The sequence below is a fragment of the Leucopleurus acutus genome (assembly GCF_964270905.1).
Source record: "Leucopleurus acutus genome assembly, chromosome: 2".
Taxonomy (NCBI): Eukaryota; Metazoa; Chordata; class Mammalia; order Artiodactyla; family Delphinidae; genus Leucopleurus; species Leucopleurus acutus.
Genome location: NC_139143.1, coordinates 67480540 through 67508310, shown reverse-complemented (window position 1 = coordinate 67508310; position 27771 = coordinate 67480540). Strand labels below are relative to the sequence as shown.

General features: G+C 37.2%; 3 protein-coding genes and 1 pseudogene across 5 annotated transcripts in view; 3 read left to right on the top strand and 1 right to left on the bottom strand.

Annotated features, from left to right (window-relative positions):
* Positions 1-1646, bottom strand: part of NME7 (NME/NM23 family member 7) — a 265965-nt gene extending 264319 nt beyond the window's left edge. Inside the window, exon 1 of one of the 2 annotated variants that reach the window (XM_082833178.1) lies at positions 1553-1646. In XM_082833178.1, coding sequence (XP_082689304.1) covers positions 1553-1555 — 3 coding nt within the window. In that variant the 5' untranslated portion in view covers positions 1556-1646. The remainder of the gene's footprint in view (positions 1-1552) is intronic. The other variant, XM_082833177.1, reaches the window with a different exon arrangement.
* Positions 1647-2045: 399 nt separating this feature from the next.
* BLZF1 (basic leucine zipper nuclear factor 1) lies at positions 2046-23664 on the top strand. Its single transcript, XM_082832777.1, has 7 exons — positions 2046-2181; positions 3251-3326; positions 12866-13305; positions 14669-14868; positions 16659-16787; positions 18668-18887; positions 22023-23664. Exons 2-7 carry the CDS (start codon positions 3296-3298, stop codon positions 22206-22208), a joined length of 1206 nt encoding a protein of 401 aa, XP_082688903.1. The 5' UTR covers positions 2046-2181; positions 3251-3295; the 3' UTR covers positions 22209-23664.
* A 2717-nt stretch (positions 23665-26381) lies between these two features.
* On the top strand, positions 26382-26528 carry LOC309976615 (SNRPN upstream reading frame protein-like; the record flags this gene model as incomplete). Its single annotated transcript, XM_082862295.1, has 1 exon — positions 26382-26528. The coding sequence occupies one exon, from the start codon at positions 26382-26384 to the stop codon at positions 26526-26528; it is 147 nt and encodes a 48-aa protein (XP_082718421.1).
* Positions 26529-26675: 147 nt separating this feature from the next.
* On the top strand, positions 26676-27399 carry LOC309979120 (small nuclear ribonucleoprotein-associated protein N-like; annotated as a pseudogene). Its single transcript has one exon. The product of its transcript is annotated as a small nuclear ribonucleoprotein-associated protein N-like (transcript).
* Positions 27400-27771: the final 372 nt, after the last annotated feature.

The window sequence follows — 27771 nt, the reverse complement described above, 5'->3', positions numbered from 1 at the left end:
GAGAAGTGAAATTATTAAGGAGTGAGTCCCAGAAAATGACATTTTAAAAACAGGCAAAGCCAGTGGAAAAAAGAGGGAATGAATAATCATGAGCTTCAGTTGTCAGAGAGGCTAAATAAAATAAATTTTGAGAAGAAATTACTGGATTTGGCACTTAAAAGGCCGTTCGAAATTTAAGCAAGAACGACTTCATGAAGCCATTAGAGAGGAATTCAGACAACAGACTGTTGAGGACGTAAGTGACCGAGCAGAATTTGATACAAATGGAAGCACTATGCTTTCCAGCAGTTTACTGATAGATTGATGGGAGGACTGGATAAACACAGGAAGGGGAAGGGCTTTTGTTTTATTTCATTTTCTTAAGATGTATGACTTGAACACTGAGAAGGAAATGGAGAGGAAGAGGCTGAAAGCACAGGAAAGAAGAACTATAACCTGAAGCAAAAGTCTTGTAAGGAATGGAAGGGAATAAGATTTAGGGCAAAGATGGAAGCATTATCCTTCAACACCTGTTTCTATCAACTAGAAACACAAGACCGAATGATGGGTAAAAAATATAGATCAATATATAGGTTGGGGCATGAGGTTAAAGAAAGTGACTGTTAGACTCTGTCATCTGCTTAGAATGGAGGGGAAGGGACAGGGTTTGTAAAGTGAAGGTGTGGAAAGGGCTCGGAAGGAAAAGGGTAGCAGAAGATTGGAGTAATAAAATGGATTGCTGAGTAGTACTGGAGAAGGGGTGGTGGGTGGGTCTCTGTTAAGTTCATAGCTATACTCATCTGACAATAGTCATCTCTCTATCTTCCAGTTCTTTACCTGTAAGTGTTTAAAATATTTGGTAATTAAGTGAATTAACTAGAACCCTGGTGTTTTCAAACACGTGACTGAATTATCTACAGGCTTTTTCAAAATGCAAATACGGAGCCCCATTCCTATTTATTCAGAATTTCTGGGGGTGAGGCTCTAGCAAGTGAATTTTACAGAAGTGATCTTGAGGGGCATTCCTGTTAAAAAGCACAGACCTAGAAGGTAATCAACTGGCTAGAAGAGAGCTAATGCAAAATACAGCTATTACTATATGGCCCTTAGACAGGGTGTGGGACAGTACTCGGCCACTCAAGAAAGCAAAGATTTCAGGAACTAGGGAGGTTCGGATCAGTAATGAGAAAGTTATACACACACCACAACATACTATTAAATGAAGCGCGTTAAGGTGAAGCTGGGAGCTTGAAAAACAAAAATGCAACGATGAAAAATGAAAACATTTTAAATGTTCGAAATAATCTCTCACCTCAGACTAACAGACTCAGTGTCTTACCCCTAAACTTCCTGTCACATTACTCTCGAGGCTTAGCAGTACCAAAGTGGAATTCAGAGTGCTACAAGAAATAGGGAAAGAGCAAATTGCAGGGACTGCTCCTGGAAAGGGAGAAAGAGATAACGACGTGAAGGCTGATGGGACGCGGACGCCTCTCAGTGCCCAGACAACCAAGGACCTGGGACGCGGAGTAAAGAAGACCCCGGAGCCGTTCTGGCCTCGCCTGGCACTCACCATCACCTCAGGATCTCAGCACAAGGAAACAGGTATGGTTGCGACAGGAAGTATACAACACCAACACCAACGCCGGGTTACTCTGGCAACAGAGCTCCACCTACTGCCGTACTTTGCGTGGGCCGCCCTGCCCGCCCCTTCGTCCCTATTGGCTAAAAGTAAACTCAGCACCGCCCACCCAACCGACAGGCCCGCCCTTTCACTCCGTCGCCTGGGGCGACGGAACACCGCCTACCTCGTGCCAGCATCATCACTTCCGTTTGGCCGACAGATAACTCGGAAGTTCAAACTAATACGCGGCTAGGGTCCAAATAGTCTACATTTTATTTTTTAATAAGGGTTCATCCAGTTTTCACTTACTGAAGTCTTACAGAAGATGTTCTGTGTTACTTGAGTTTAAACGCACCACAGAGTGTGTTTACCTTTTTCTTTTGGAAAAGTATTCCGGAAACGAAACCCTGAGTAATCGGAAGTGATTATTTGTGAACCAGAAGCTTGATGTCACCAAGGCCTGGGTGGATTGGCTTCCGAGTGCGAGAGTTGTGTGTGGAGAAGTTAGCCCAGTGAGATCTAGACGAAGAACCTGTAAAGTGAGGCCCCCTGCAATAGGAAGAGTAAGAGTCTGAGAGGTAAGTCCAAAAACGGACTTGTGTAACTAAGAAGAGGGCGTTTTGGAACGGGATGGCGGTCTGAGTTGAAGTTTGGTGTTCAATCGCTTTGTAAGGAAAGGTTGCCTGTTGTTCCAGGAAGGCTTGTTCAGACAGGCACGGAACTTGGGATTCGACTTCTGGGGACCGCAGAGGTTGACAGGCTTGTCGCTTCCATCCTGCCGCCTTCATACCTGTTACCCACTCCAGACCCATCCTTCACCCCCTTCCCTTGGTGTTTGCCGGCCGACATTGGCTGTGCTCGTACATTTCGCTGCGCATCTTCCGAGGGCTCACTGCTCTTTCGAAGGGTCTTTGGAGACCTGTTTTCAGAACAATAGGAGGAGGGTTTGTGGCTTTTGAGGAAGGTAGTCGTGGGAGACGCTATGCCAAGTTATATCGAGTACCCGAGTGATCATTTTTGTGGTGAAACCAGTTGTCATCCAGTGTCCGGTTCATCATACTCATAATCACTGCATTAGTATCACCTTCCTTCTCACGTTTTCCACTGAATCTTAGTCTATACTGTAAGGCCATGCATACACTTCTGAAAGCATATGCTATGCCATTTTAATTTTATTACCAAGAAGTGCAAATTATCATAAATTTTTTGTCACTTGTTAAACATCTGAACAGAAGCTCCTCTCTGATATATATAGTGAACAAAATAGTGTCAATAATGTCTACTGAGAACATAATTACTTTAATTACTTTTAAATTCCTGGCGTCATATTGGTGATACAAAAGCCCCTACAGTAACTATAGTACTCTTTCTGAGCTAAATTTAAGGACACACATCTGATAATTTAGAATATACTGGTGGTAATTTAGAGTATACACTGAAACAGAAATTTGAAAATAAACCACCCCTAATTTTTTTGAGACATTTGGGAACCATAACAATATCACCTTGTGAAAAGGGGCTATAAGGGGCACCTCCTAAATGCAGCCTTATTAAATGCAGGAGAATATCACAGTGTATAAATTACGGGGACTTAGTGAATGTGTTTATGTGGTATTGTTTTAATTCTTTCATTTTATACATTTTTAGGTTTTTTAGTAGAAGTCTTGGGGTACATTTTTATTGGTGAAAAAAATGACTACTCTTGAAAGTTTAGAAACCAAAGGTAAGTGTTCTTCTTTTGCTGATAATTGTTTTTAAAACATGAAATTTATGATGATAGGACGAAGGACTGTTTGAGCCAGGTAACCAAACCCCATAGAGTGCTTGGGAATCATTTGTATTTCATATCTCTTCATGTTTGTTTTTTAATGCAGTGTTTACATTTCAGTACTACAGATATACAGGTGAATAGTAACATTATTTGGTAGTATTTATTAGATGACTACTACTGTTAAACAGTACTGTAAAAGCAAATTTTTATAGCTATGTTCTCTGTCCACTAGAAGATTAAGATTTAAATAATAAGAATGTACAGTTTTAAAGATTTGGGTAGATGGACAAACAACTATCAGGTATAAAAGACCTTTTTCTTATTGCATTGGTTTGTTAGGGCTGCTGTAACGAAGTATCATAAACTGGTGGCTTAAACAACAGAAATTTATTGTCTCATGGTTTTAGAGTCTAGTAGTCCGAGATGAAGGTGTTGGCAGAGCCATGCTCCCTCTGCAGGCACTAGGGAAGGATCTGTTCGAGGCCTCTCGCCTAGTTTCTGGTGGTTTGCTGGCAATTTTTAGTATTCCTTGGCTTGTAGACACATCACAGTGATCTCTGCCTTTTTGTTCACATGGCATTCTCCCTGTGCATGTATGTCTCTGTGTCCAAATTTCTCCTTTTTATAAGGACATTAATCATATCGGATTAGGGTGCACACTACTCCAGTATGATCTCATCTTAACTAATTACATCTGCAATGACTTTATTTCCAAATGAGGTCACATTCTGAGGTATGGGTGGGACACAATTCAACTCAGAACATTTGCTAACTACAGTAGTTACTTTTTAGTCCTGCCTTGCTTGTCCTTTGTATAACATTTCATACTATTGATCATGCCCACATTTTGAAATACTTTCTTTCCTTGATTTCCATGACTTTACTCTTATTTTCCATCTACTCTATGGCCCTTCACTGTCCAATGCAGTAGCCACATGTGGCTATTTGAGCTTAAATTAGTATTTTTAAAAATTAAAAATCCAGGGCTTCCCTGGTGGCGCAGTGGTTGAGAGTCTGCCTGCCGACACAGGGGACACCGGTTCGTGCCCAGGTCTGGGAGGATCCCACATGCGGCGGAGCGGCTGGGCCCGTGAGCCATGGCTGCTGAGCCTGCGCAGACTGCGCGTCCGGAGCCTGTGCTCTGCGACGGGAGAGGCCACAACAGTGAGAGGCCCGCGTACCGAAAAAAAAAAAAATTAAAAATCCAGTTTCTCAGTCACATTAGCCACATTGAAGTGCTCAATAGCCACATGTGGCTGGTGGGTATTGTATTAGAAAGTGCAGATATAGAACATTTCTATAATTGTAGAAAGTTCTGTTGGACACCACTGCTCCAGTTATAGTTTCTTTTTAATTCTCCTCTTCTTCTGGTTTATCTTTTAAATATTAATGTTTTTCAGCCCTCCTTCTCTTCTACTCTCAGAGCTTTAGTAATTATAAGGATGGCTTCCAAATCTATCTATAGCTCAGATCTCTTTCCTTGTGATTCAGACCCTTGTAGCTTACTGTCTACTGATTATCTTCACTTAGACATAGATAACAGTCTTAGCATGTCCCAAAGTGAGCTCCTCTTGATTCAGGTTATTCTTGGGTAGAGTGAGTTGTGGAGGTTGGAGCTGTCAGTGAGAGATGGGAAACTATTTTCTAGAAGCCAGTTTTGCAGCAAGCAGATCTCCAAAAGCAAACTCTTTAAAGGGGGTTTAAATGTGTTTAGACAGCGAAGATCATGCCAATAAATATTTAATTGAATTTAATTCAGCTGAGTGCAAGAGCATTTCAGGTCACCCGAGGCTTTTTATATTATTAGAATAAGCAAACCAGAAACTGAAATGAAAGTAATAAGCTGGGGATTAATGGGAAATAAGAGCAATTAAATCATAACTACTATGAAAGCAGTTAGCATGGTACCTGGCAAAAAGCAAAAAACTAAATACGACATTATCATTAGTAATTAGAAGTTAGTTATTGCAAGGCCTCTGTGAAATTATTTATTTGTTGTTACTTGTTTGTACTGAGGATTAGAGTTATAAAGCACTTTCACATACATTACTTCATTTGATCTTAATTTTACAGTGAGGTAGGTAATTCAGCTGTTAGTCTTAATCCTTCATTTAATATCATTTTAGCTGTTAATGAAGAACAGTTACTTGTATCACATGGCCTGAGAAAAGGTGCACATTTGTCAGTTGCCTGCATTTCCTGTAACTGCCTCAGAAAAGAAGCAAGATTGGCTTATAGGGACAGAACTTCTTCTCAGCAGACATTTGAGCAATGCTGTCATCATGAGAGGGATGTGTCCTTGCTGCTAAGGTTTTTTGAAAGGGAAACATGCAATAAATAGGAACAATTAGAAAATTAGAATTTGAATCCAAAACTTTTGGGGGAAGCAAGGTTGAAATTAAAAGTAAAGGGATTAAAGTCAGACAGTTTAGTGAAAATAGACCAAATAGGAAGGTCTGAGATGTTCAAATATTTATAATTCCATAAAATAGTCTAACTTTTAACTCTAAGTCTGTGGAACAATAGTTATTAGGTGAAAAAGGATTCCATGGACAGATAAATTAGAGGAATGCTGGATTAAGGGAGAGATTATACTACAGGACCCTTCAGAGCCTTTAATATACTAATGTACACTGTGCAGCTCCAAAGAGATATATGTGGTATGCAGCACTGCCCACACTTATTTGACCAGGAAGCTCTTGTATTTGCGGGGCCTGTGACAAAAGGAACGTTTGGATTCCACGTCAGTAAACATGGGCCTGCCTTAAGTCCACTGCCTAAAGCATATTTTTCTAATTTAGTGGTAAGTAAACTTCATTGGGTGATACTGGTGACATAGAATATTAATTTAAAATTACCAAGTGATGATCCCTAATTTTACTGTTTTATAACTGAATCTGCATACGATCTGAAAAGTTTGTCAGATTATGAGTTAGTAATTAATGATTTCGTGTAGAGGAAAAAAATTGAGTAGTTTTTAAATGAGTTAGTTATTGGATGTTAAAAGGAAATGTTCTAGGTGGTGTGTTAATGTTAACATTGATGAACTTCCATAAGCACTTACTCACCTTTCTGCACCAAGCACCATTTCATTAAGCTGATGATACCAAGATTAGGAGGCAGTCCCCGCCCTGAGGAGATCTCAACAGTTGAGGAAAGAAACAAATTATTTTGAAACACTCTTCTGTTTGCATTATTCTGAAAGCAATGTAGGATGGGGGGAGAGGTAAGGTTACGTGGTTTGCCCAAGGTCACACAATGTGTGGCAGTGGAGACTGAAGTTTTTGACTCAGAGTCTAGTCTAGTTTTATTATACCATCCTGCTGACTCTGAGTATGTCTCCATAGATTTACAGTTTTATCAAAAAAGGAGAAATGTTTGTTTCATTACAGACTATAAAATAATGTTCTTTTTGCCTCAGTATTCTAGAGCAAGGGTTGGCAAATTATGGCTCTTGGGCCTGCTGAGAATATTTGCAGGCAGTCTGATAATAGGGAACACGAGCTTTGAATCCCACTTAAGCCAGGTGTTATCCCAAGTAAAAAAGAACTCTATTCTTTTCATTATTAAACCTATATTACCCAAAAAAACTTCACTCAATAATTATAATTTGAATTTCATCTTTAAAATTTTGTTTTTTCTCTTCATATATAAATGCCTATATATCAGTAGTATCCTTAATTTTGCCTCATGGTCCACAAAGCCTAAAATGTTATCTGACCCTTTATGGGAAAAGTTTGCCAACCCCTACTGAACAGTATTATTTGTTCTCTTGCTACATTTCACCAATTTGGGGGAAAGGCAGTGAGAATGAGCCATAAACCTTAGATATGTTTTAATTCTTTGATAAGTGATCACAGGTGGAAGTTAATGTTGATGAGTAATTGAAGAATTATTTTGTTGTTTCCCTTCAAAGAATGGGAAGGGATTGATGTTTTGCTTTACTTAAACATTACTCATAATTACAGAGCTGGTACCGTAGATCACTGTCATCCCACTTGACTGAAGGTAATTGCTCATGAATGTGCCCTGGATTGGGCCTAGTGCATATGTAATAAAGGTTTCTCTGTGGGTCACAGAAAAAATAGAATTATGAAAGTAAGTTACTGGGCGAGAAAATGTAAAGCCCTGACTCCCCCTTGCCTCCTTGCCCGTGCACAGTAGCTAGAAGCACACTTGTTACAAAGAGGGAGCTGCCCTGTGAGATATGGTACAGCTTTGGGACTCACAAGTGCTTGAGTAAGTAGAACAGTTTAAATAAAAGAAGTGTAAATTGAGTTTGAACCAAATTGATTGAATTTCTTGATTGGAATTTTATGACAATTTCGTTTGAAAAGAGATTTCTGTTCAATAACCATTGTTTCTTTGCCTTTTAAATTTAGCATTAACCATTTTGTGATTTGCTCTTGAATCTCCATTACCTAAAATTCCAACTCAAAAATGTTACGACTTGCCTAGAAATCGTATTTAATCTTAACAGATGTCACACCTGATTTCTTCAGCTTCAGTGGGCCTGAATGGCATAGCTCTAGTGTGTCTTTTTGTTGTGTTTTTTTATTGTGAATCTGTAGTTAATTCATGACTCTACATTACTTCTTAAATGTCAGGATGTCTTAGTGACAAAATTAAATTTGCACAAGATAGAGTTAGACAAACTTGAAACCATATTTAAAAGCATGGGAATAGGCCTTTATTTTTAAAACAGTTCAGTGGGAATTCTCCTTCTCCATGCTGATGTGCTACAGCGTGAACTAAGTACCAAACCTTTATTTCACTTTCGGAAGTATTCCTTTGTTCATCTTTTTGAAAGTAGAGTCAGTCCTAAAGCTCAGGGTATGTCTTAGTTAACATTTAATATAGAAATGACAAAATATTTTATTTTAATATAAAACGTTTTGTTAAATGGAACACCTTAATTATACCTCAGATGTCTTTCTACCTCCTGTGTAACATAACTCAGGATTCCCAGTACATTACTACATACTTAGGAAAAAGTCCCCAAAAATCTGATAAATGAAAAAATAGTCCTAAAGTCTGACGATATAACTTTGTAAAACTTTAGCATAAGAGAATAAAAGGCACAATTATATTTTATGATATTAAGCTTTTTCTCCCCTTAATCAAGATCCAAAGTTATTAGATTTTTTTGAAGAATAATAATAAAAGCAATAGGAGGTAACATTTAATGAGCGCTTACTGTGCCATTCTAAACACTTTAGAATGTTTTCTTATTTACTTTTAAGCATTGCATTAGCTCATGGATATGGAGCATGCAAAAAATAAAACTAAATAAAGACATAAGTAATAGATCTACTGATACGTCAGTAGAGTTATTTTGTGAGGCAGTTTGACAATGCAGATCTTCACCTGGCACATTAATTCTATTCTTGGGAATTTATTCAAAAGAAATAATTCAGAATTTGAAAAAAAACCTGTAGGCATAAAAATATTCACTAAAGCATTTTTATAATAAAAAATTAGAGTCTAAACATCCAGCAATAAAATAGTAATTAATTAAATAGTGCTATATTAACTTGAAGGAATAATATAGTCATAAAATGAAAATATGAAGACTAGCAAAACAAAAATATATTAAGCTTATAAAGTTAATTATGAGTATAAGTATATAAAAATATTGAAGAAATTTGAAGTAATGAAAAGTTATTTTAGAATGATTAGAATATATGTAATTTTTTCTTCTTAATATCTTTTAATAATGTAATGTTTTAAAAAATAGTAATAGAAACCAGAAGATATGTGACTGTGTATGATGATAATCTGTTCTACTCTGTAGTTTCTGTATCTATATAACTAAGTTTGGAAGAAGAAGAAAAATAAGCTTATTAAAAAGTAGAAACCTGGGAGGGATGGATTGCGAGTTTGGGATTAGCAGATGCAGACTATTATATATCAAATGGATAAACAACAAGGACCTACTGTATAGCACAGGGAACTATATTCAATATCCTGTAATAAACCATAATGGAAAAATATATGAAAAAGAATATATACATACATATAACTGAATCACTTTGCTGTACACGAGAAATTAACACAACATTGTAAATGTATATTCAAATCATATGAATATATGATTTGGCTAGATAGTAATGAATTCACCAAAGACTGATCAATAGTCCATGATTGTTCAATTAACATTTTTGTAGAAATCAAATTTCTGTAGAAATATGTTTCTACCACTTATTGCACACTTATTATATATGACCCAGTAACACATGTTATCTTTTTACATGTATGTCCTGTCTCCTCAAGTTTAGATAGTAAGTGTCTTAAGCATAGAGGTCCCCACTACCTCATACAATGTCTGGCCAATATTAGGCACCAAGCAGCATGTTTGTTGCCTGTAAAACTCAAAAGTTTATCATCACCATTGTTATATGTGCTTATCCTTCTCCCCTCCTCTTGCTTCCATTTATTTATTGTTTATCAGATAGAGAGTTCTGGGTACAAGGCACTTTACTAAGAATATAGTGGTAAATGAGTGACACATAGTCCCTACCCTCATGGAACTTATATCCTAGTGGAAGGCACAAATAGTATATAACTAATTACACTGAAAAAAATGTTTACCATTTTGATAAATGGTAAACAGAGAAAGGCAGGGTCTTTGCTCTAGGGGCGTGTAAACAAAAAACCTAGCCTAATCATGGAAGATTAGAGAAAGGCTTCCCTTTGGAAAGGTTGAACTGAGATTTGAAGGATGAGTAGGGGAGAAGAAGTTAGGAAGAAGATTCCAAGAAGAAATGTCTGCAGAGGAAGAGGAAGGCATTTGCTCCTATTGAGACACTAAAAGAAAGCAAGTAACACTGGAACTTAGGATCTGAGGGAGTGAATGGCATAAATTGAGACCCAGGAGATAGGCAGGGGGCCAGATTACCAAGCGCCGTATAGGCCATGGTAAGGATCTTGGTCTTTATTCTGAGAGTGACAGGAAGCCATTCAAGGGTTTGATGCAGATCAGATCTGCATTTTTTTAAGTTCACTATAACTGTTATATAAATTCTGTGGGCTTTTGCAACCTGACAAATAGGGCTATTAGCAGAGGCAGTTAAGTTCAAGGTTGATGAGGCAATAGTTTTGTTTGTGGAAGGCCTCCCAGACCAATTAACAGCTTAGCTCAGGAGTCATATTCGGACTCAAATCCCAGTTTGACACTGATGATTTGGACAAGCTATTTAACCTTTCACAGCCTCTGTTTCTATCTACAAAATGGGTACTATTGTGCTTACCCCATGAAACTTGTAAAAATTAAATGATATTGATGCATCTGAAGGACTTAGAACTATGTCCTTGGCACATAGTAAATTGAATAAAAGCTAATTATTACCATTCCTAGGTTTTGGCCTCCATTTTCTCAGATGTATGCTGGACTTGTAAAATGGCAAGGAATCTAACTTGTAGCTCATAGGGATGTTACTGAATATACTAATTCAAGAACTCCATGTAGGTTAGGTATCATCTCAGCCATTTCCTCAAGTTTGCAACATTTCCCATTCTAGCAGATCCTCCATTCTTTCTAAGCTCTAAACCACTTATTTTCTTGAATCAATTAGTGAAATTAGCCCTTTCTTGGAGAAAGATGACTCAGTGAAACTTCTTACACTGCTTAATTTGAGGTAAGGTAAAATAGGAGAAAAGAAACAAAATTTTTGTCATTTGACTGGAGCAATGGTAGTATAGTGGTGAGCATAGCTGCCTTCCAAAGGTTATCTAAACTAAGGATGGCTAGCCAGGTTTGGCTTATATGAGAGGAGATTTTTTTTTTTTTTTTTTTGGCTGCATTGGGTCTTCATTGCTGCACACGGGCTTACTCTAGTTGTGGTGAGCAGGCTTCTCATTGTGGTGGCTTCTCTTGTTGTGGAGCACGGGCTCTAGGCATGTGGGCTTCAGTAGTTGTGGCATGTGGGCTCAGTAGTTGTGGCTCACGGGCTTAGTTGCTCCGCAGCATGTGGGATCTTCCCGGACCTGGGCTCAAACCCATATCCCCTGCATTGGCAGGCAGATTCTTAACCACTGCGCCACCAGGGAAGTCCCAGACGGGAGATTATTTTAATTGAGCAAATTAGTAAATGTGTGCAGCAATGTATTAAGTGTTACAGAGGAAAGGAATGGGAGCTACCATTTATTGAATGTCTGCAATTCTGTGCAAGACACTTGACACTTGAAGGAGCAGTGTGTGCAGTGGTTAAGGCCTCAGTCTTTGGGACCAGGCTGCCCAGAATTGCATTCTGCATCTTCTACTTACTAACTGTGTGGTATGACTTTGGGCAAGTTCTTGAACCTCTTTGTGCCTTATTTTCTTCATCTATAAAATAGAGCTAATTATATTTACCTCAAAGGGTAACTGTAAGGATAAATGAGTTATGTGTAAAGTATTTAGAATAGTGTTTGGCACATGGTAAATCTTTTATAAATGTTTATTTGTTACTTAACCATTTTCTCATTTAAGACATAAGGTAACCCTAGATGTATTGTTAAATTCATTTTATGGAGGCTGAAACTGAAGCTCAGATAATTGCAGGATTTTGTCCAGGATTGTACAGGTAGCAGTGGTGGAAATGAGACTCAAAACCAGATCTGGCTGATCCCAGAGTTCATGTCATTTCTATAATACCATGCTTCTTCCACTTGTTTAGGGCATGATGCCTGGCCATAGTGTGCTTATCAGACTTATTGGGAAAGTGAGATTTAGCATATAACAAAACCCATAAATGATAATTATGGTTCATGATTCAGATTCAAACTGAATGTTTGAGATGGTAAGTAGCATAGGCATTCAGAGAGTAGACTAGAACAGTTGGGAAAATTTAACGCAGAGTAGAGTTTAAGCTGACTTCTTAAAGGGATAAGTGAGAATCACAGTAAGTGTCGAAAGAAGCCATTTAAGAGAATAAGAAATAGCGGAAACAAAGGTCTAGGAGAGAGAGTATTAAGGAATCTGGTTGGATAACTTGTGAAGCATTCTTTGCTAAGAGTTCACAAAAACAGGTCAATCTATTTTGAGGTAGACACTTTGAAATACGTATATACATAGCTTATTTTATTTTTATATTTAATATTATTGAGTGTCTACAACGTGCCAGGCATTTGATCTTATTACATTGTTTCGTACCACAACCCTGTAGCATAGTTGTTACTATCTCCATTTTGCAGATTAGGAAATAGAGATTCATGGAGGGTTACATTATTTACTTAGGATTATACTAGGAAGTAGAAGTTGAAGCCGAATACCTTGATTCCAAATCTCTTGCAGTTTCTACCAAGAGAGAAACCATTTACTTAAGGAAAGTTTGAACTTGTAAGACTTTGTTCATCTTTTGTTGACACATGATTGTTTTGAAAATTTTTACTCTAAATGTTTTCCCTTTTTTTCAGTACCAGGAATTCTGAATGTAGGGTAAAGCATGTCTTAGCATTTTCCTGGCATTTCTTTTCAGTAAGTAGTTTATGTTTTGTTTTCCCTTCTGTAGTCGTCCTTACTTCATCCCCAATTCGAGGAGCGGGAGATGGAATGGAAACTGAGGAACCACCTAAATCTATTGAAGTTACTCCTGGAATCCAACCTATAAAGCATCACATCCTTCCAAGTCCACGAAAGAAAGCAGTTCCATCAGAGAGCCCAGGCGTTCTTCAGCTAGGGAAGATTCTCGCTGAAAAAGCAGTGGAAGTCGAAGCTGTAAGAATATTAGTTCCCAAAGCCGCTATAACCCATGATATCCCCAACAAAAATGCAAAGGTTAAGTCTCTGGGACATCACAAAGGAGAATTCCTTGGCCAGCCAGAGGGAGTTGAAGAACCCAGAAAGGAACTATCCGAGGTAAAGAATATATTGGAAAAGCTCAAGAACTCTGAAAGGAGGTTACTACAGGATAAAGAAGGTCTTTCAAACCAGCTCAGAATACAGTCAGAGGTAAGAACAGCCTTAATAGGTTTAATGAGTACCTTGCTTTATACCTGGGCCTTCTGAGCCTGCATGTTAGAAAACAATACTTCCTCTTGCAATGTCATTATAACTTGTCATTTATCTAAAAAACTTCCCGTTAAATTTTTCATTCTCTTTAGTGCCTCTAATAGAAGTAGTTTATGTTGGGAACTTATCCTCTAAACATGGTTGAAGTATGAGGTACTTTGGACAATGTGAGGTACTTTGGACAAGACCACCTACAAGTTGTAAAGGAGGTTACAGTTACGAACTTGCAAACCAGAGATTGACTAAGTAAGACTAGTTAATAATCCTTGCTTTAAGAATCCATAAATTCCAAGTATTTTTTTCTATGTATAGATAATACTTAGAATAAAGAGAATGGTGGTATAAGTATCAGTGTCTTCATTGTAAATGGAAAATTATCTATAGTGCTTGATTCACTTTCTTTAATCTTTACATCTTAGTAATGGCCTTACCAGCCCCAGTTTGCCTCTCTGTTAGATTATACATCTTTTTGCTAGATGTTAGTCTTTGTGACACCATGGTTAGTGGTTGTCATTCAAATATGTTTCTAATATATTTAATAATATATTTTTAAATAACTGATTTCAAATTACAAAACTAGTACATATTTATTTGTAAACATTTTAGAAAATACAGAAAAAATAATGAAAATAGTGCTACCTATATTATACCATCTGGCTATAAATGCATAATTATACATACTGAGTATATTTTTGCCTTGTAACTCACTTTTTTTAGTTGTTTTTTAGTTGTTAATACAGGATATTCTATTAAAGTATCATTATTAATAGCAACAGTGTTCTTCAATGACTGCACCATATACCAATACCTTTTATTGGACATTTATGTTTTAATTTTTTGCATTTTTGATAACAATGTGAAGAACATGCTTATAGACATGTGAATTGCTTTTTTGCTTAAATTCTTAAAAATAAAAATCCTAAGGCACAAAGAAATCAATTTTTAAATGTTGGAAAAGATTTATAAAACACTCAGTCATATCTTTTAGCAAAATTTATTGGTTCACTTTTCTAATTTTTTGCCTTTAAGTGTTGACTGGAGGCAGTTTGTAATTTTTATGATAATGATTTGTACTCTTATAATAAGAGGCTCAGATTATAACCACATGGACTGTAGTTTAATAGAGGTATAGACATGGTTATATACATTATGAAACTTAAATATTTAATATCACTTTTTGATACACACTTTTAGTAATGGAGGCCCAAACTATATGAAACACAGTTTCTCTTTTGTTCATTTTGCTACATCAAAGTCACTGGCATCACTTTGAGCTTGTTGTATTGGTCATGATTTCCTCCAGGTCAATCGTGAGTTAAAAAAGCTGCTGGTGGCTTCTGTTGGGGATGATCTTCAATATCACTTTGAACGTCTAGCCCGTGAGAAAAATCAGCTTATTTTAGAAAACGAAGCCCTAGGTCGAAACACAGCTCAGCTTTCCGAACAGTTAGAACGGATGTCCATACAGTGTGATGTGTGGCGAAGTAAATTCCTTGCAAGCAGGTATTTTCTATTTTAAAGAGTATTTCATTTCCTAGCTTTTGCTCTATCAGACTTTTGACCCCTAATGCAAGAAAATAGATTGTAGTGTGAAATTTTCTGATTCAAATTGTCAGAGTACCTCATGTATTATTTAAGATGTGGACTCTTCCTCCTCTGGATGGTCATACAGTCTCCGTAAATGGAAAAGTGGTATCAAAAAGCACCTCCCTCATTCCAGAATTCTGAGTTACTCTTCTATAGTAGAAATCACTCCTACTACAATGTTTAAGATCAAAACAAAACTAAACTCAGGCAATTAATAAATATGTAAATTTTTTAAAAGACTATTTTTCCCCACCTTCTATCTGGAGAACTCAAATATCATTGCCACTCCGTACATCATATTTTGTCTCTCGTGCTCTGTTCTTATAGCTCATTTTACTACTTAATAGAGCTTCCCAACCTTTTTCTCACCATGCACAAACAGAAAATGATAACATCTGTATGACATACTGCATAGCATACTGGATGAGGCTACTCTCCAGTAGAGGTGAGAACCCCAGGCCCCTAGAACCACCAGGCCCATGGACACACTGGTAGTTGGGAAGCTCTCTAATATATTATGATTGTCTATTTATCCCCTCCTTCCAACTTTGAGTTACTGGAGAAAGGATCTGGGTGTTATCCATCTAACACACATCTATTTCTAATTGTACTATTATAGGATCTATTTGGAGAAATGAATTTACTGTTTATTGACTTAGAATGAATATTAATTAATTCTCATTGAACAGCTTAAGAAGCAAATCATGCATATATTTTACAGATTACTGTAATAACTTTTTTTTAACATTCTGATCAATGCTGATAGTAACACGTTAAGGGCAATAATAATTAAACCAAACTTTATTGATATTTTAGTTGATTTAATCTTTTAATGTCAGAATTGTTTTCATTTTAAGGAATTCAGTGGTTACTATGGTCTGAGACTTTAGTTTTAAGATTTTCAGCTGAATAAAAATACTTTAAAATTTTGCTTCATTTCCATCAATAGAGAATTGGTTAAATACATTTTGGTACATCCAATCAGAAGAAAACATTAAGCTGTTTTTTTTTAAAAAAGGGAATGAGTTAGCTCTATGTGTGCTAATATGAAAAAAAATCACCAAGATAAATTATTAGGTGAAAAAAAGCAAACTATAGAAAAGTTTGTATTAAATAATCCCTTTTTTGTAAATAATATGAATATAGTTATTTTTACACATAATTTTTTGTTGATATACACATAAATTATTTTTTTCTAGAAAAATATATTGGTTACTTTATTGATCACTGATTATAAAAGAAGGATGGGGATGCTGGACTGGAAGAAGGACTTAGTTTTGCTTTTTTATAAATCTTTCTATATTTAATATTTTTCTAAGGACAAAGAAGTAATTGATGGCAGAAAAATAACTCATTTTTTTCTCTTAAATTTTCCGTATTTAAAAAACATTTAAATAATGTTATTTTTTTCCAAAACTTGATTAACCTAGAATAAGACTGAAGTACATTCCAAAGTCACTATATAGGAAAGTTAAAAAACTGTTTCCTTTGTCATTTTGTAAACAGATATTTTAATTGAGTCCCTTTAATAAGTTCTAAGCTCATAAAGATTTTAAATGTTTTTTAGTGAAGATTTAAAAACTGAGAAGTAATTTGACAACATTAAATCTTTTTTGTAAGTTTTTAAAAATGACAGTCACAAAGGTAGTATATTAACTTCTTAACACTGTCAGAGAATTTATATGTAAGATTTTAATCTTTTCCAGGGTTATGGCAGATGAGTTAACCAACTCCAGAGCGGTTTTACAGCGTCAAAACCGTGATGCACAGAGTGCTATACAAGATCTCCTGAGTGAACGGGAACAGTTTCGTCAGGAAATGATAGCTACGCAGAAGTATGGCACTTGTTTACATTCTGAACTCTTCTCCTTTCTCCTGCAATTTTTGTTACTGAGATAGTTCTTTAGTATTTCTACATTTAATAACTTATTGAGCATATACATTTTAAAACAGATGCCCAGGGGAGGGAGAAAGACTGAAAAAACAGAAGACATGCTTCTTTTATTCTTAATTGGGGAGAGAATTAGTTATATCTATAATAGAAGAAATTTCTGGATTTAAAAGTAATTTTTGGTTATAGTTATAGCAGTTTTGTATGGTTTTTGGTAGAAGCCAAAAAGCATACCGGTCTTTCCTTTGGAAGGAGATCTTTTTTTTTTTTTTTTTTTTTTGCGGTACGCGGGCCTCTCACTGTTTTGGCCCCTCCCGTGGCGGAGCACAGGCTCTGGACGCGCAGGTTCAGCGGCCATGGCTCACAGGCCTAGCCACTCCGTGGCATGTGGGATCCTCCCGGACCAGGGCACGAACCCATGTCCCCTGCATTGGCAGGCAGACTCTCAACCACTGCGCCACCAGGGAAGCCCAGAAGATCTTTTTGAGGATTGTTCTACAGTATTAGAGCTTACTTTCATGTCTATATGCACCAGAACTGTCAAAATTGATAGTCTTCCTTAAATGCACTTTATACTTTTATGTAGTTGATTTCTTACAAATCAAATAAGTAAAGGTCAAGAGAAAATCATAGGGGAAATTAGAAGAATGAAAACACATATCAAAATATCAGATTTTGTGGGAGGCAACTAAAGCAGTGTTTAGAGGGAAATTTATAATTTTAAATGCTTATTGTAGAAACGAAAAAAGGTCTCGTCAATAATCTATGCTTCCTTCTTAAGAAACACAAAGAGCAAATTAAGCAGAAGGAAGAAAAAGATGAGAGCAGAAATAAATGAAATAGAAAGCCAAACACTGGTTCTTTTAAAAGATAAGTTTACAAAACCTCTAGGCAGTATAATCAGGAAAAAAATAGATACACATGACTAGTATCAGGGATGAGGAGAGGGGTACACTACAGATTCTGTAGACATAGGAAAGATAATAAGGGGATGTTATGAACAACACTATGCTAATCAATTCAACAACTTAAATGGACGATCTCTTTAAAAGACCCAAACCACCAGAGTACCCAAGAACAGATAACCTGAATAGCCCTAACCTATTAAAGCAATTTACTTTGTAGTCAAAAACTTTCTAGTAAAGGAAACCCCAGGCCTATATGGATCCATTGGTGAATACTAACAAATATCTAAGGAGGAAATAAAACCAAATTTACACAAACTTTTCTAGAAAATAGAGAAGGGAACAATTTCCAACTCATTTTATGAGGCCAGCATCATCTTGACACCAAAACCAGACAGAGGCACTACAAGAAAACTACAGGCCAATATCCCTAATGAATACAGATGCAAAAATCCTTAACAGAATTTTAGTGATTCAAATCCAACAGTATATAAAAATGTTTATAGATTGTGGCCAAGTAGGTTTTATCCCAAGCATTATAAGTTACTTTATCATTTAGAAATCAACCAATGTAACTCACACAAAAAATTAGCATATACATATACCATATGAATATCTCAATAAATGCACAAATCTGTAGTTGTATAATACTGTATGAGTATACTATTATTACCTGTACTAAAATATGAGAACTAAAAAATGTACTGTCTGTTGAGTGATTTCCAGATAACCATAAAATCAATAAGTGCTTTCTGTAATCTGACTTATTTTACCAGACTTCCTGATTTATTGAACTCTGAGAGAAAGAGGAGAAAGATACTATATGATTTCAGAAATATGTTTCTCATTTATTCATCAGTCTTGATTTTTAGATTTTATCCTCTTATTAATATTGAGTGCTCATGTGTGTTCTTTGCAGGTTGTTGGAGGAGCTCTTGGTCTCCTTGCAGTGGGGAAGAGAGCAAACTTACTACCCTAACACGCAACCTCACAGCACAGCAGAACTAGCGTTAACAAATCACAAGTTGGCAAAAGCAGTAAATTCTCATCTTCTGGGAAATGTTGGCACTAATGGTCAAAAAAAGTTTCCATCAACAGTTGAATTCTGCAGCACCCCAGCAGAAAGAATGGCTGAAACGGTAAAATACTTCTCTTTCATGATCTGTGGAACCTCTAAGACTGTCCTCTTATTGAAAGGTGACATGTTGTAATGGAAAGTGCTTGGCATTGGGAGTTAGGAAATATGGGATCAAAATTTGATTGTCATACTAATGAGCTAGGGATCTTGTAGAAAATTATTTCCTCCTCTGAGCTTTAATTTTCTCAAACACTTGAGAAAAAAATGTAGTTGTAGTTGTTTTTAAAAATGACCTATTTTTTAGCTACTGAATCATTGATAATCCTTTTCTTGAGCTCATTTTGATATGAAAACCACTGTGTAGAACTTTTAATTTAGTAATCAAGAGTAGATAATTGATTACTTCTGGTCTAAGATGTTATTTGTTTTTTCCCCATATAGATGGGAATGTGCCAGACTCCACAGAAGCAATTAGTGTAGACCTGGTACCTTCAGTCCTGTGTGAATTGAGGGCTCATGCAGGTGACCTGTCAAATACTGTGGTCTCACAGTTCTACAACCATCCAGGTTCACCCTCGTCCCAGTCATAGGCCTTGTCATTACCAGAACTTTTCCACTTTTAAAATCTTCAACATCTCTCCATGAACTGTGATCTCAACAGTTTTGGGGATTCCATAAAATAATACATATAAAGCCTGTAGCAGTTTCCAGTATAGGTACAGTAATTTCTCAATAAATAGTAGCTATCATTTTTATTATTATATCCTTCATCCCTCTAATCCTGTTGCCTTTACAAGTCCTATCAGTTCCTTCTAATTTATCCCCTCTCCCAAGTTCAAACACCTGATCTCCAGGCTAAACTTTAGTAATAGCCTCCTCACCAATATCCCCACCTTGCTTTTTACCTGCCTCCATGCCATCCTCTACTGTCAGTGAGTTATTCAAAAATGCCAATCCCATCATTCTTGGTACTGCTGTTCAGAGGGCTCCCAGTCTCCCTCATTACTGAATCTGAATTATTTCATATTGTAGAGAAGGCCTTTCATTAATCATTATTCCAGTTCCCCTTCACTAGTATCATTTTCCAGGTGTGTCCACCCTCTGCACTTCACATCCCAGCAGTGTTAACCACTTGCATTCCACAGATAGGCCACTGTATCTCATGCCTCTGTACATACTTTCCCTCTGCCTAGACTGCCCTCCCAACATCTCTCTTCTTGCCCAACCACTATATTGCCTTTAAGAATCAGCCTTCCCTGAATCCCACAGGCAAACCTAGATGTTCCTTCCTCCAGGCTTCCATTTTGTACATATATATATATATATATATATATATATATATATCTAGTATAGCTCTTTATCATGTTAAATTGCAATTGTTTGATTCTCCATCTCTCTCCCAAACTGTAAGTTCCTTGCATTTCCTCAAGGTCTGGCATAATCCTTTGTACAACAGTAGGTGTTCAGCTATTTACTGAATCAGTCCCTGAAACTAAACTCATCAGCTTTATCCAAAATCGTTTCTCTTTTTCTATTCTTTTTGTTGGGAAATGGTGTTGCTGCCTACCTGGTTGCTGCCAGTAGCATTTGGTATAATTAACTACTCCTGATATCTTGAAACACTCTTCCCTTGGCTTAAGTAACCCTACACCCTGCTACTTCACTATACAATGGTGGGTAGCCTCAAGGCTTGTTTACATCCCCTTCTCCCAATCCTTTATCCACCTTATCGTCTCATTGAACAAAACTGACAGTCCTACTTCCTTAGTGTCTCTTGGACCTTTTAGCCACATTGCTTCAAGGTCAGCATTTCTTAGCTAGATTATTGCTGTAAACTCCCTTTCTCTGTTCTTCCCATGTCTGCTTTAGTGCCCACTCCTTCCCTCATCCACCCACTGTGTATAGAGTGATCTCTCTGAAAGGCACCCTGCTTAAAATCCTTCCCTATTACTTTCAGGCTAAAATCTAGAAACCTTGTATCTATACTGGTATCTTGGTCTCCTTTAATTGTATTCCTTTGGCATTTTGTTCCTCCCTCTAAAGGCACATAATGTATTAACTTATGTAGAGAGTTGGGGTACTGTTATAATTTTCCCTTCTAAATTTATAAGCAGCTTTAAGATAAGCCCTTTATCTCTGTTTGTCCAGTAGCATCTAACCAAGTTCTGTAAAAAATAGAAGGATATCAAAAACTAAATTGAAAAAGCAGTAATCCAGTAGAAAAACAGAGGTACTGAAATAGAATGATAGCTGTTAAATGATGCCAGGACATTTTTAAATTAGCTATAGCTCTTTGGGTACATTGGTAACTTAGAAGGAAAAAAACCTGCTGGACAATATGAGAGCTAGGGAAACAGACATCTCAAGCCATTTCTGAAAGCTGTTTTGAATAAGCCTTACATAGAAGGAGAGAAAGCTCTTTCCGCTACTGCTTTTCCCAATTCCTTTCCAATTCCAGTACCTGCCTCCTTTGCCCAATAACCCATGTTCATCATATGATGATGGTTGGAAGAATATGAAAATGAGAAACAGGAGCTATGAGCCAGCCATGTTATCCTTGCCCTTAATTGGAGAATTTTTTTCAACCCAAGAGTTCCTCCTGTTGTGGGTCTCAGTAAAGGAAACAGAATAGGAAAAATCAGAGCAGAAGAAGAATTAAGAGAGTATGGTGTCCATGAATCCAAGAAACAAAAGCATGATCGTTAGCATCAAATACTGCATATAAATTAGAAAAAGAGAAATGAAAACCATTGATTTTACAAGTAAATGATCAAAAACTTTGAAATAACATTTCAGTAGAATGAAGGCAGAATCCCAATTCCAGGCAGTTCAGTGAAGGACTGAGGGAGAAAGGTAGTGCATACTTTTTGGTTAAAGATAAAAATCAACATCACTTATAGTAAAATTGATATAACCTAATTTTCTTTTATGTTTTCATATATTTTCATCAATATGCATAAGAGTAATTTCATTATTTTTTAAAATAGGTAACCTAGGTAATATAATAACTTGACATCATTGTCAAATTTAGAGCTTTTTGAGAAAAGGCATAAGTTCTCTAATCAAATTCATCATTCAGATGTTATTTTTTATGGCAGTTTCATACTAATGAAATAGCACTTTTATATATTAATAAAACTAAGGGCTTTTACAGTCCTTACTGCATACATCTGACATCACCTCTTGTTTTCCTTAGGTTCTACACATTTTGGATCCAGTAACCTGTACAGAGAGCTCAGCTGATAATCCGTTTTCTGAGTCTTCACCAACCACCTTACTTGCTACAAAGAAAAATATTGGACGATTTCATCCCTATACAAGATATGAAAATATAACTTTCAATTGCTGCAGTAACTGCCAGGGAGAACTTACTGCCCTTTAACAGTCAGTATGTTGGAGGCACACTACAGAGTCATTATAATTTGGCAGCTGGGGTTCTTTTAATGCTAGAAGTATTATCACTTTCTATTTAAATAGTATATATCCCCAAAGATGTTTCATGTACTGGACTCTGGATTACCCTTTCTTAATAAATATCTCAGGGTAAGAAAAAAAGTGAAACTGTGTAGATATATTTAAAATAGACAATACAGGCATTACAGGATGGTTTTCCTAAAGGACTAAAAGAACGATTCTGTACCTTTCTTTTAGGCTCTAATTTATTAATCTTGCTATATATTTTACATAAGCAAATTAATTTCTGTACTCTAAAGCAAGGATGGGCAGACTACAGCCTTGGGTCATATGCAGCCATACCCATTCATTTACTGTTGTCTGTAGTTGGTTTCATGTGCTACAACAGCAGAATTGAGTAGCTACAACAGGGTTTGTATGACTAGCAAAGCCTAAAATATTTACCATCTGGTCCTTTACAGAAAAAGTTTTCTGACCTCCACTCTAAAGTAAAAGTAGCTGGCAGGGGTCAGGGAGGGAGTGGGGTAGGAGTCCTTTCCATTTTTGGTGACTTTTAGGGGCTACAAAAGAGTCTTATGGAAACACTGTGGGTGAAGGGACTACTTTAAAAAATGCTATATGTTAGGAAACTTTTAAATATTTTACAGCCACATTAACAAATGCTTGAGCAAAACATGTTCTCATTTTGGTTTTGTGCAGGGGATTCCATATTTTGAATGGATGCAATTTGATATACAGAAGAAACATTCTAACTATTGAGCTCATTTTGGCAATTGCAGCACAACAGGAGTATCCAATTTGATACTTATGAAATATGGCAGAGAAAGTAGGATCTTCGGGCTTCCCTGGTGGTGCAGTGGTTGAGAGTCCGCCTGCCAATGCAGGGGACGTGGGTTCGTACCCCGGTCCGGGAGGATCCCACATGCCACAGAGCGGCTGGGCCCGTGAGTCATGGCCGCTGAGCCTGCACGTCCGGAGCCTGTGCTCTGCAATGGGAGAGGCCGCAGCAGTGAGAGGCCCGTGTACCGCAAAAAAAAAAAAAAAAAAAAGGATCTTTCTAGAACATTGTTCAAACTCAAAAATGCAATTCATCAATTTTTATGTCATATATATTATTATTTACTTATGACCGGCTATCATCAAACATCCTTTTATATACCTTTAAAAATGTCCACAAAATGTTTACACCAAATTACCCTAACTGGTTGCAGAAGTGCCTATCAGTAAAGAAATCCTCAAAAGACAAATATGATCAAATAACAACATGTTTTAATGTCAACTTAATGGTTTTGTTTTGTTTTGGTCTCATTCATCTGAGTTATAGTTTCAAGTGGCAATAAATTTCTCTGCCTTCTTTAGTGTGAATATTTATCTTTCCCCCAGAATGATGTGCTTCAATTCAAGTCTTCATCTAGCTTATACTATTTACAACTGATTCTTCAGCCTTTCCTTTAGGTTTACTTAGTATAAAACATAGGATAGGGAGGGTGGGAGGGAGGGAGACACAAGAGGGAAGAGATATGGGAACATATGTATATGTATAACTGATTCACTTTGTTACAAAGCAGAAACTAACACACCATTGTAAAGCAATTATACTCTAATAAAGATTCTAAAAAAAAAAAAAACAGAGGAAAAGCTCCATGACAGTGGATTTGGCAATGATTTCTTGACTATGACACCAGAAGTACAGGCAACAAAAGAAAAAAATAGATAAACCTCATCAAAATTAAAACCGTCTGCACAGCAAAAGAAATAATGAACAGAATGAAAAGGCATTCTACAAAATGGAGAAAAATATTTGCAAATCATGTATCTTTTAAGGGTCTAATGTCCAGAATAAATAAAGGGCTACGACTCAACAACCAAAAAACAATCCAGTTAAAAAATGGGCAAAGGAATAGACATTTCTCCACAAAAAGATATACGAATGGCCAATAAGTACATCCAAAGATGCTCAACATCACTAATCATTAGGGAAATGAAAATTGATATCACTTCATATCCATTAGGGTGGCTATTACCAGTAAAGCAAAATAACAAGCGTTGGCAAAGATGTGGAGAAACTGGAACCCTTGTGCGTTGCTGATGGGAATGTAAAGTGGTGCAGCCATTATTGAGGACAGTATGGAAGTTCCTCAATTACACACACAATTGCCACATGATCCAACAATTACACCTCTAGGTAGATACCCAAAAGAATTGAAAGCAGGGACTCAAAAGGATATTTGTATACCAATGTTCATAGCAGCAGCATTCTTCACAATAGCCAAAAAGTAGTAATTCACATGTCCTTTGATGGATGAATAGATAAAATGTGGTATATACATGCAATGGAATATTATTCAGCCTTAAGAAGGAGTAAATTCTGATATGCTACAGCACAGATGAATCTTTAAGACACTACACTAGATGATTCCACTTATTTGACATACCTGAAATAATCAAATTCATAGAGACAGAAAGTGGAATAGTGGTTACCCAGGGTTAAGGGAAAGCAGAATGGAGAGTTGTGTTTATTAGGTACAGAGTTTCAGTTTGGGCTGTTGAAAATTTATGGAGATGGATAGTGGTGATGGTTGCACAACATATGAATGTACTTAATGACACTGGATTTTACATTTTAAAAAATGGTTAAAATCATAAATTAGGTAATATATATTTTACCACAATAAAAAAACTTTAAAAAATTATATACATACACTCATAACCACAAACTAGTGGCACACCTCTGCAACTGTTGCTTTAAGAGTGTCAATAATAAAGATAACAGTTAACTGAGCTAAACAACAGAAAAAGAGTTCATATATCAACAACCTAACATTACACCTTAAGGAACTAGAAAAAGAAGAGCAAACAACCCAAAACTAGCAGAAGGAAAACAATTGAAGTTAGGGTGGAGATAAAATGGAAAAACAGAATCAAGGAAATCAAAAGCTGGTTCTTTAAAAAGATCCGCAAAATTGACAAACCTGTAGCCAGACTGACTATGAAAAACTGAAGATGCAGATACCTAAACTCAGAAATGAGAGTAGGACATTATTACCAACCTCATTTAAATAAAGGAACAATTATACACCAACAAATTAAATAATCTGAATGAAATGGACAAGTTCCTAGAAACACAATTTACCAAAACTGACTCGAGAAATAGGAAATATGAACAAGCCTATAACAAGAGGTTAAATCAGTAATCAAAAACCTCCCAACACCAAGAGTGAATCCTAACGTGAGCTATGGATGTTGGGTGATGATGTGTCAATGTAGGTTCATTGATTGCAACAAATGTACCACTTTGGTGAGGGATGTTGATACTGGGGAAGGTTTTAGGGATGGAGGGAGCAGGGGATATATGGGAACTCTGTACTTTCTGCTCAACTTTGCTGTGAACCTAAAACTGCTCTAAAAAATAAAGTATATTAAAAAACAAAAAACATCCCAACAAAGAAAAGTCCAGGACCAGATAGTTTCACTAGTGAATTCTACCAACTATTTAAAGAATTTATACCAATCCACCTCAGTCCCTTCCTAGAAAATAAAAGCAGAGGGAACAGGGAACACTTCCTAATTCATTCTGAGGCCAGCATTACCCTGATACCAAAGCCAGACAAAGACACAAGAAAAAAATACTACGGAAAAATCTCTCACAAATACAGATGAAAAAAATCCCCACAAAATACTAGCAAACCAAATACAATATCATAGTAAAGGGATTATATACCACCAAGTGGTATTTGTCTCAGGAATGCAAGGGTGGTTCAATATAAGACTATCAACCAACGTAATATATCACATTACTAGAACAAAGAAGAAAAACCACATCATTTCACTTGACGCAGAGAGCATTTGATACAACCCAACACACTTTCATGATAAAAGCACTCAGAAAAATGGGAATAGAAGGAGTAAATAGAGGGAGGAATAAGAATAGAACTTCCTCAACTTCATAAAGGGCATTTATGGAAAACCCACAGCTAACATCATACTTACTGCTAAAAGACTAAAAGCTTTCCTCCTAAGATCAAGAACAAAACAAGGATGCCCAGGCAGAATGGAACGGCCACTGGAGACATTCTGTTCTGAGGAGCGGCCAGTGGCACGATGGAGCAGGGCCAGGGACCGCTTACACTTGAGATGGACCATGGAACAGCACATCCCAGAGGTGGAAGTCCAAGTCAAACGTAGAAGGACAGCCTCGCTACGCAACCAGGAGTGTCGCCTGTACCCGAGGTGGTCTCAGCAGCAGCAGCAAGTACCTGCGGTGGAATTCCATGTGGAACTGAGATAGGCATTCTTAGCTGAGACGCCAAGAGGTGGTTAAAGCAGTATTGGAACACCTGGGTAGCTGATTCCAAGAGAAAAAAACCAGCCTTCCCTTAGGTCTTAAGGATCCCAAAACTTTCCTGTAGGTATTGGACTTGATGGAACAGCAATCATGACTGTGGGAAAGAGCAGCAAGATGCTGCAGCACATTGACTATAGGATGAGATGTGTCCTGCAAGATGGCCAGATCTTCACTGGCACCTTCAAGGCTTTTGACAAGCAATATGAACTTGATCCTCTGTGATTGTGATGAGTTCAGGAAGATCAAGCCAAAGAATGCGAAGCAGGCAGAGTGTGAAGAAAAATGGGTTTTGGGTCAGGTGTTGCTGTGTGGGGAGAACTTGGTTTCCATGACTGTGGAGCGACCACCCCCCAAAGGTACTGGCATTGCTCGGGTACCACTTGCTGGAGCTACAGGAGGCCCTGGAGTTGGCAGGGCAGCTGGCAGAGATGGTCCAGCTGGTGTTCAAATTCCCCAGGCTCCTGCTGGGTTAGCAGACCCTGTCCGAGGGTTTGGGGGCCATCCCAACAGGTAATGATCCCACAGGGAAGAGGCACTGTAGCAGCTGCTGCAGTTGCTGCTGCTGCCAGCATTGCTGGAGCCTCAACTCAATATCCACCAGGATGGGGGACTGCCCCCACACCTGTTGGTCGAGCAACCCCACCTCTAGGAATTACGGCTCTTCCACCTGGTATACGATCACCCATGCGCCCACCAATTGGGCTCCCCCCTACTTGAGGGATGCCAATAGGCATGCCCCCTCCAGGAATGAGACCCCCCTCCAACAGAAATAAGAGGTCCACCTCCCCCAGAAATGCGTCCAGCAAGACCCTAGGATACTATTGATCCTTCTTAGTCACTTTGTTTCCTGCAATGCGTCTTGTGAAATATGTGGAGTGTTCGTGAGCTTTTGTCCCCTCTGCTGCATTAATATTAGCTAATAAATGCATAAAGCAATTAAACTGTGGGGAAAAAAAAGACAAGGGTGCCCACTTTAACTACTACTACTCTACATTATACTAGACATGTTAGCCAGAGTAATCAGTCAACAAAAATAAATAAATAAAAGGCATCCCATTGGATAGGAAGAAGTAAAACTACCCCTATTTGAAAATGATATTATCCTATATAGAGAAAATGCAAAAAAAAAATGACTGAAAAAGTTTAGCACTAATAAACAAATTCAACAAAGTTGCAGGGTATAATA

Coding starts and splice junctions, on each gene's coding strand:
- BLZF1 (XM_082832777.1), top strand. CDS start 3,296: ATGACTACTCTTGAAAGTTTAGAAACCAAAG. Junction 3,327..12,865: donor TGAAAGTTTAGAAACCAAAG/GTAAGTGTTCTT, acceptor TCCCTTCTGTAG/TCGTCCTTACTTCATCCCCA. Junction 14,869..16,658: donor AGTAAATTCCTTGCAAGCAG/GTATTTTCTATT, acceptor AATCTTTTCCAG/GGTTATGGCAGATGAGTTAA.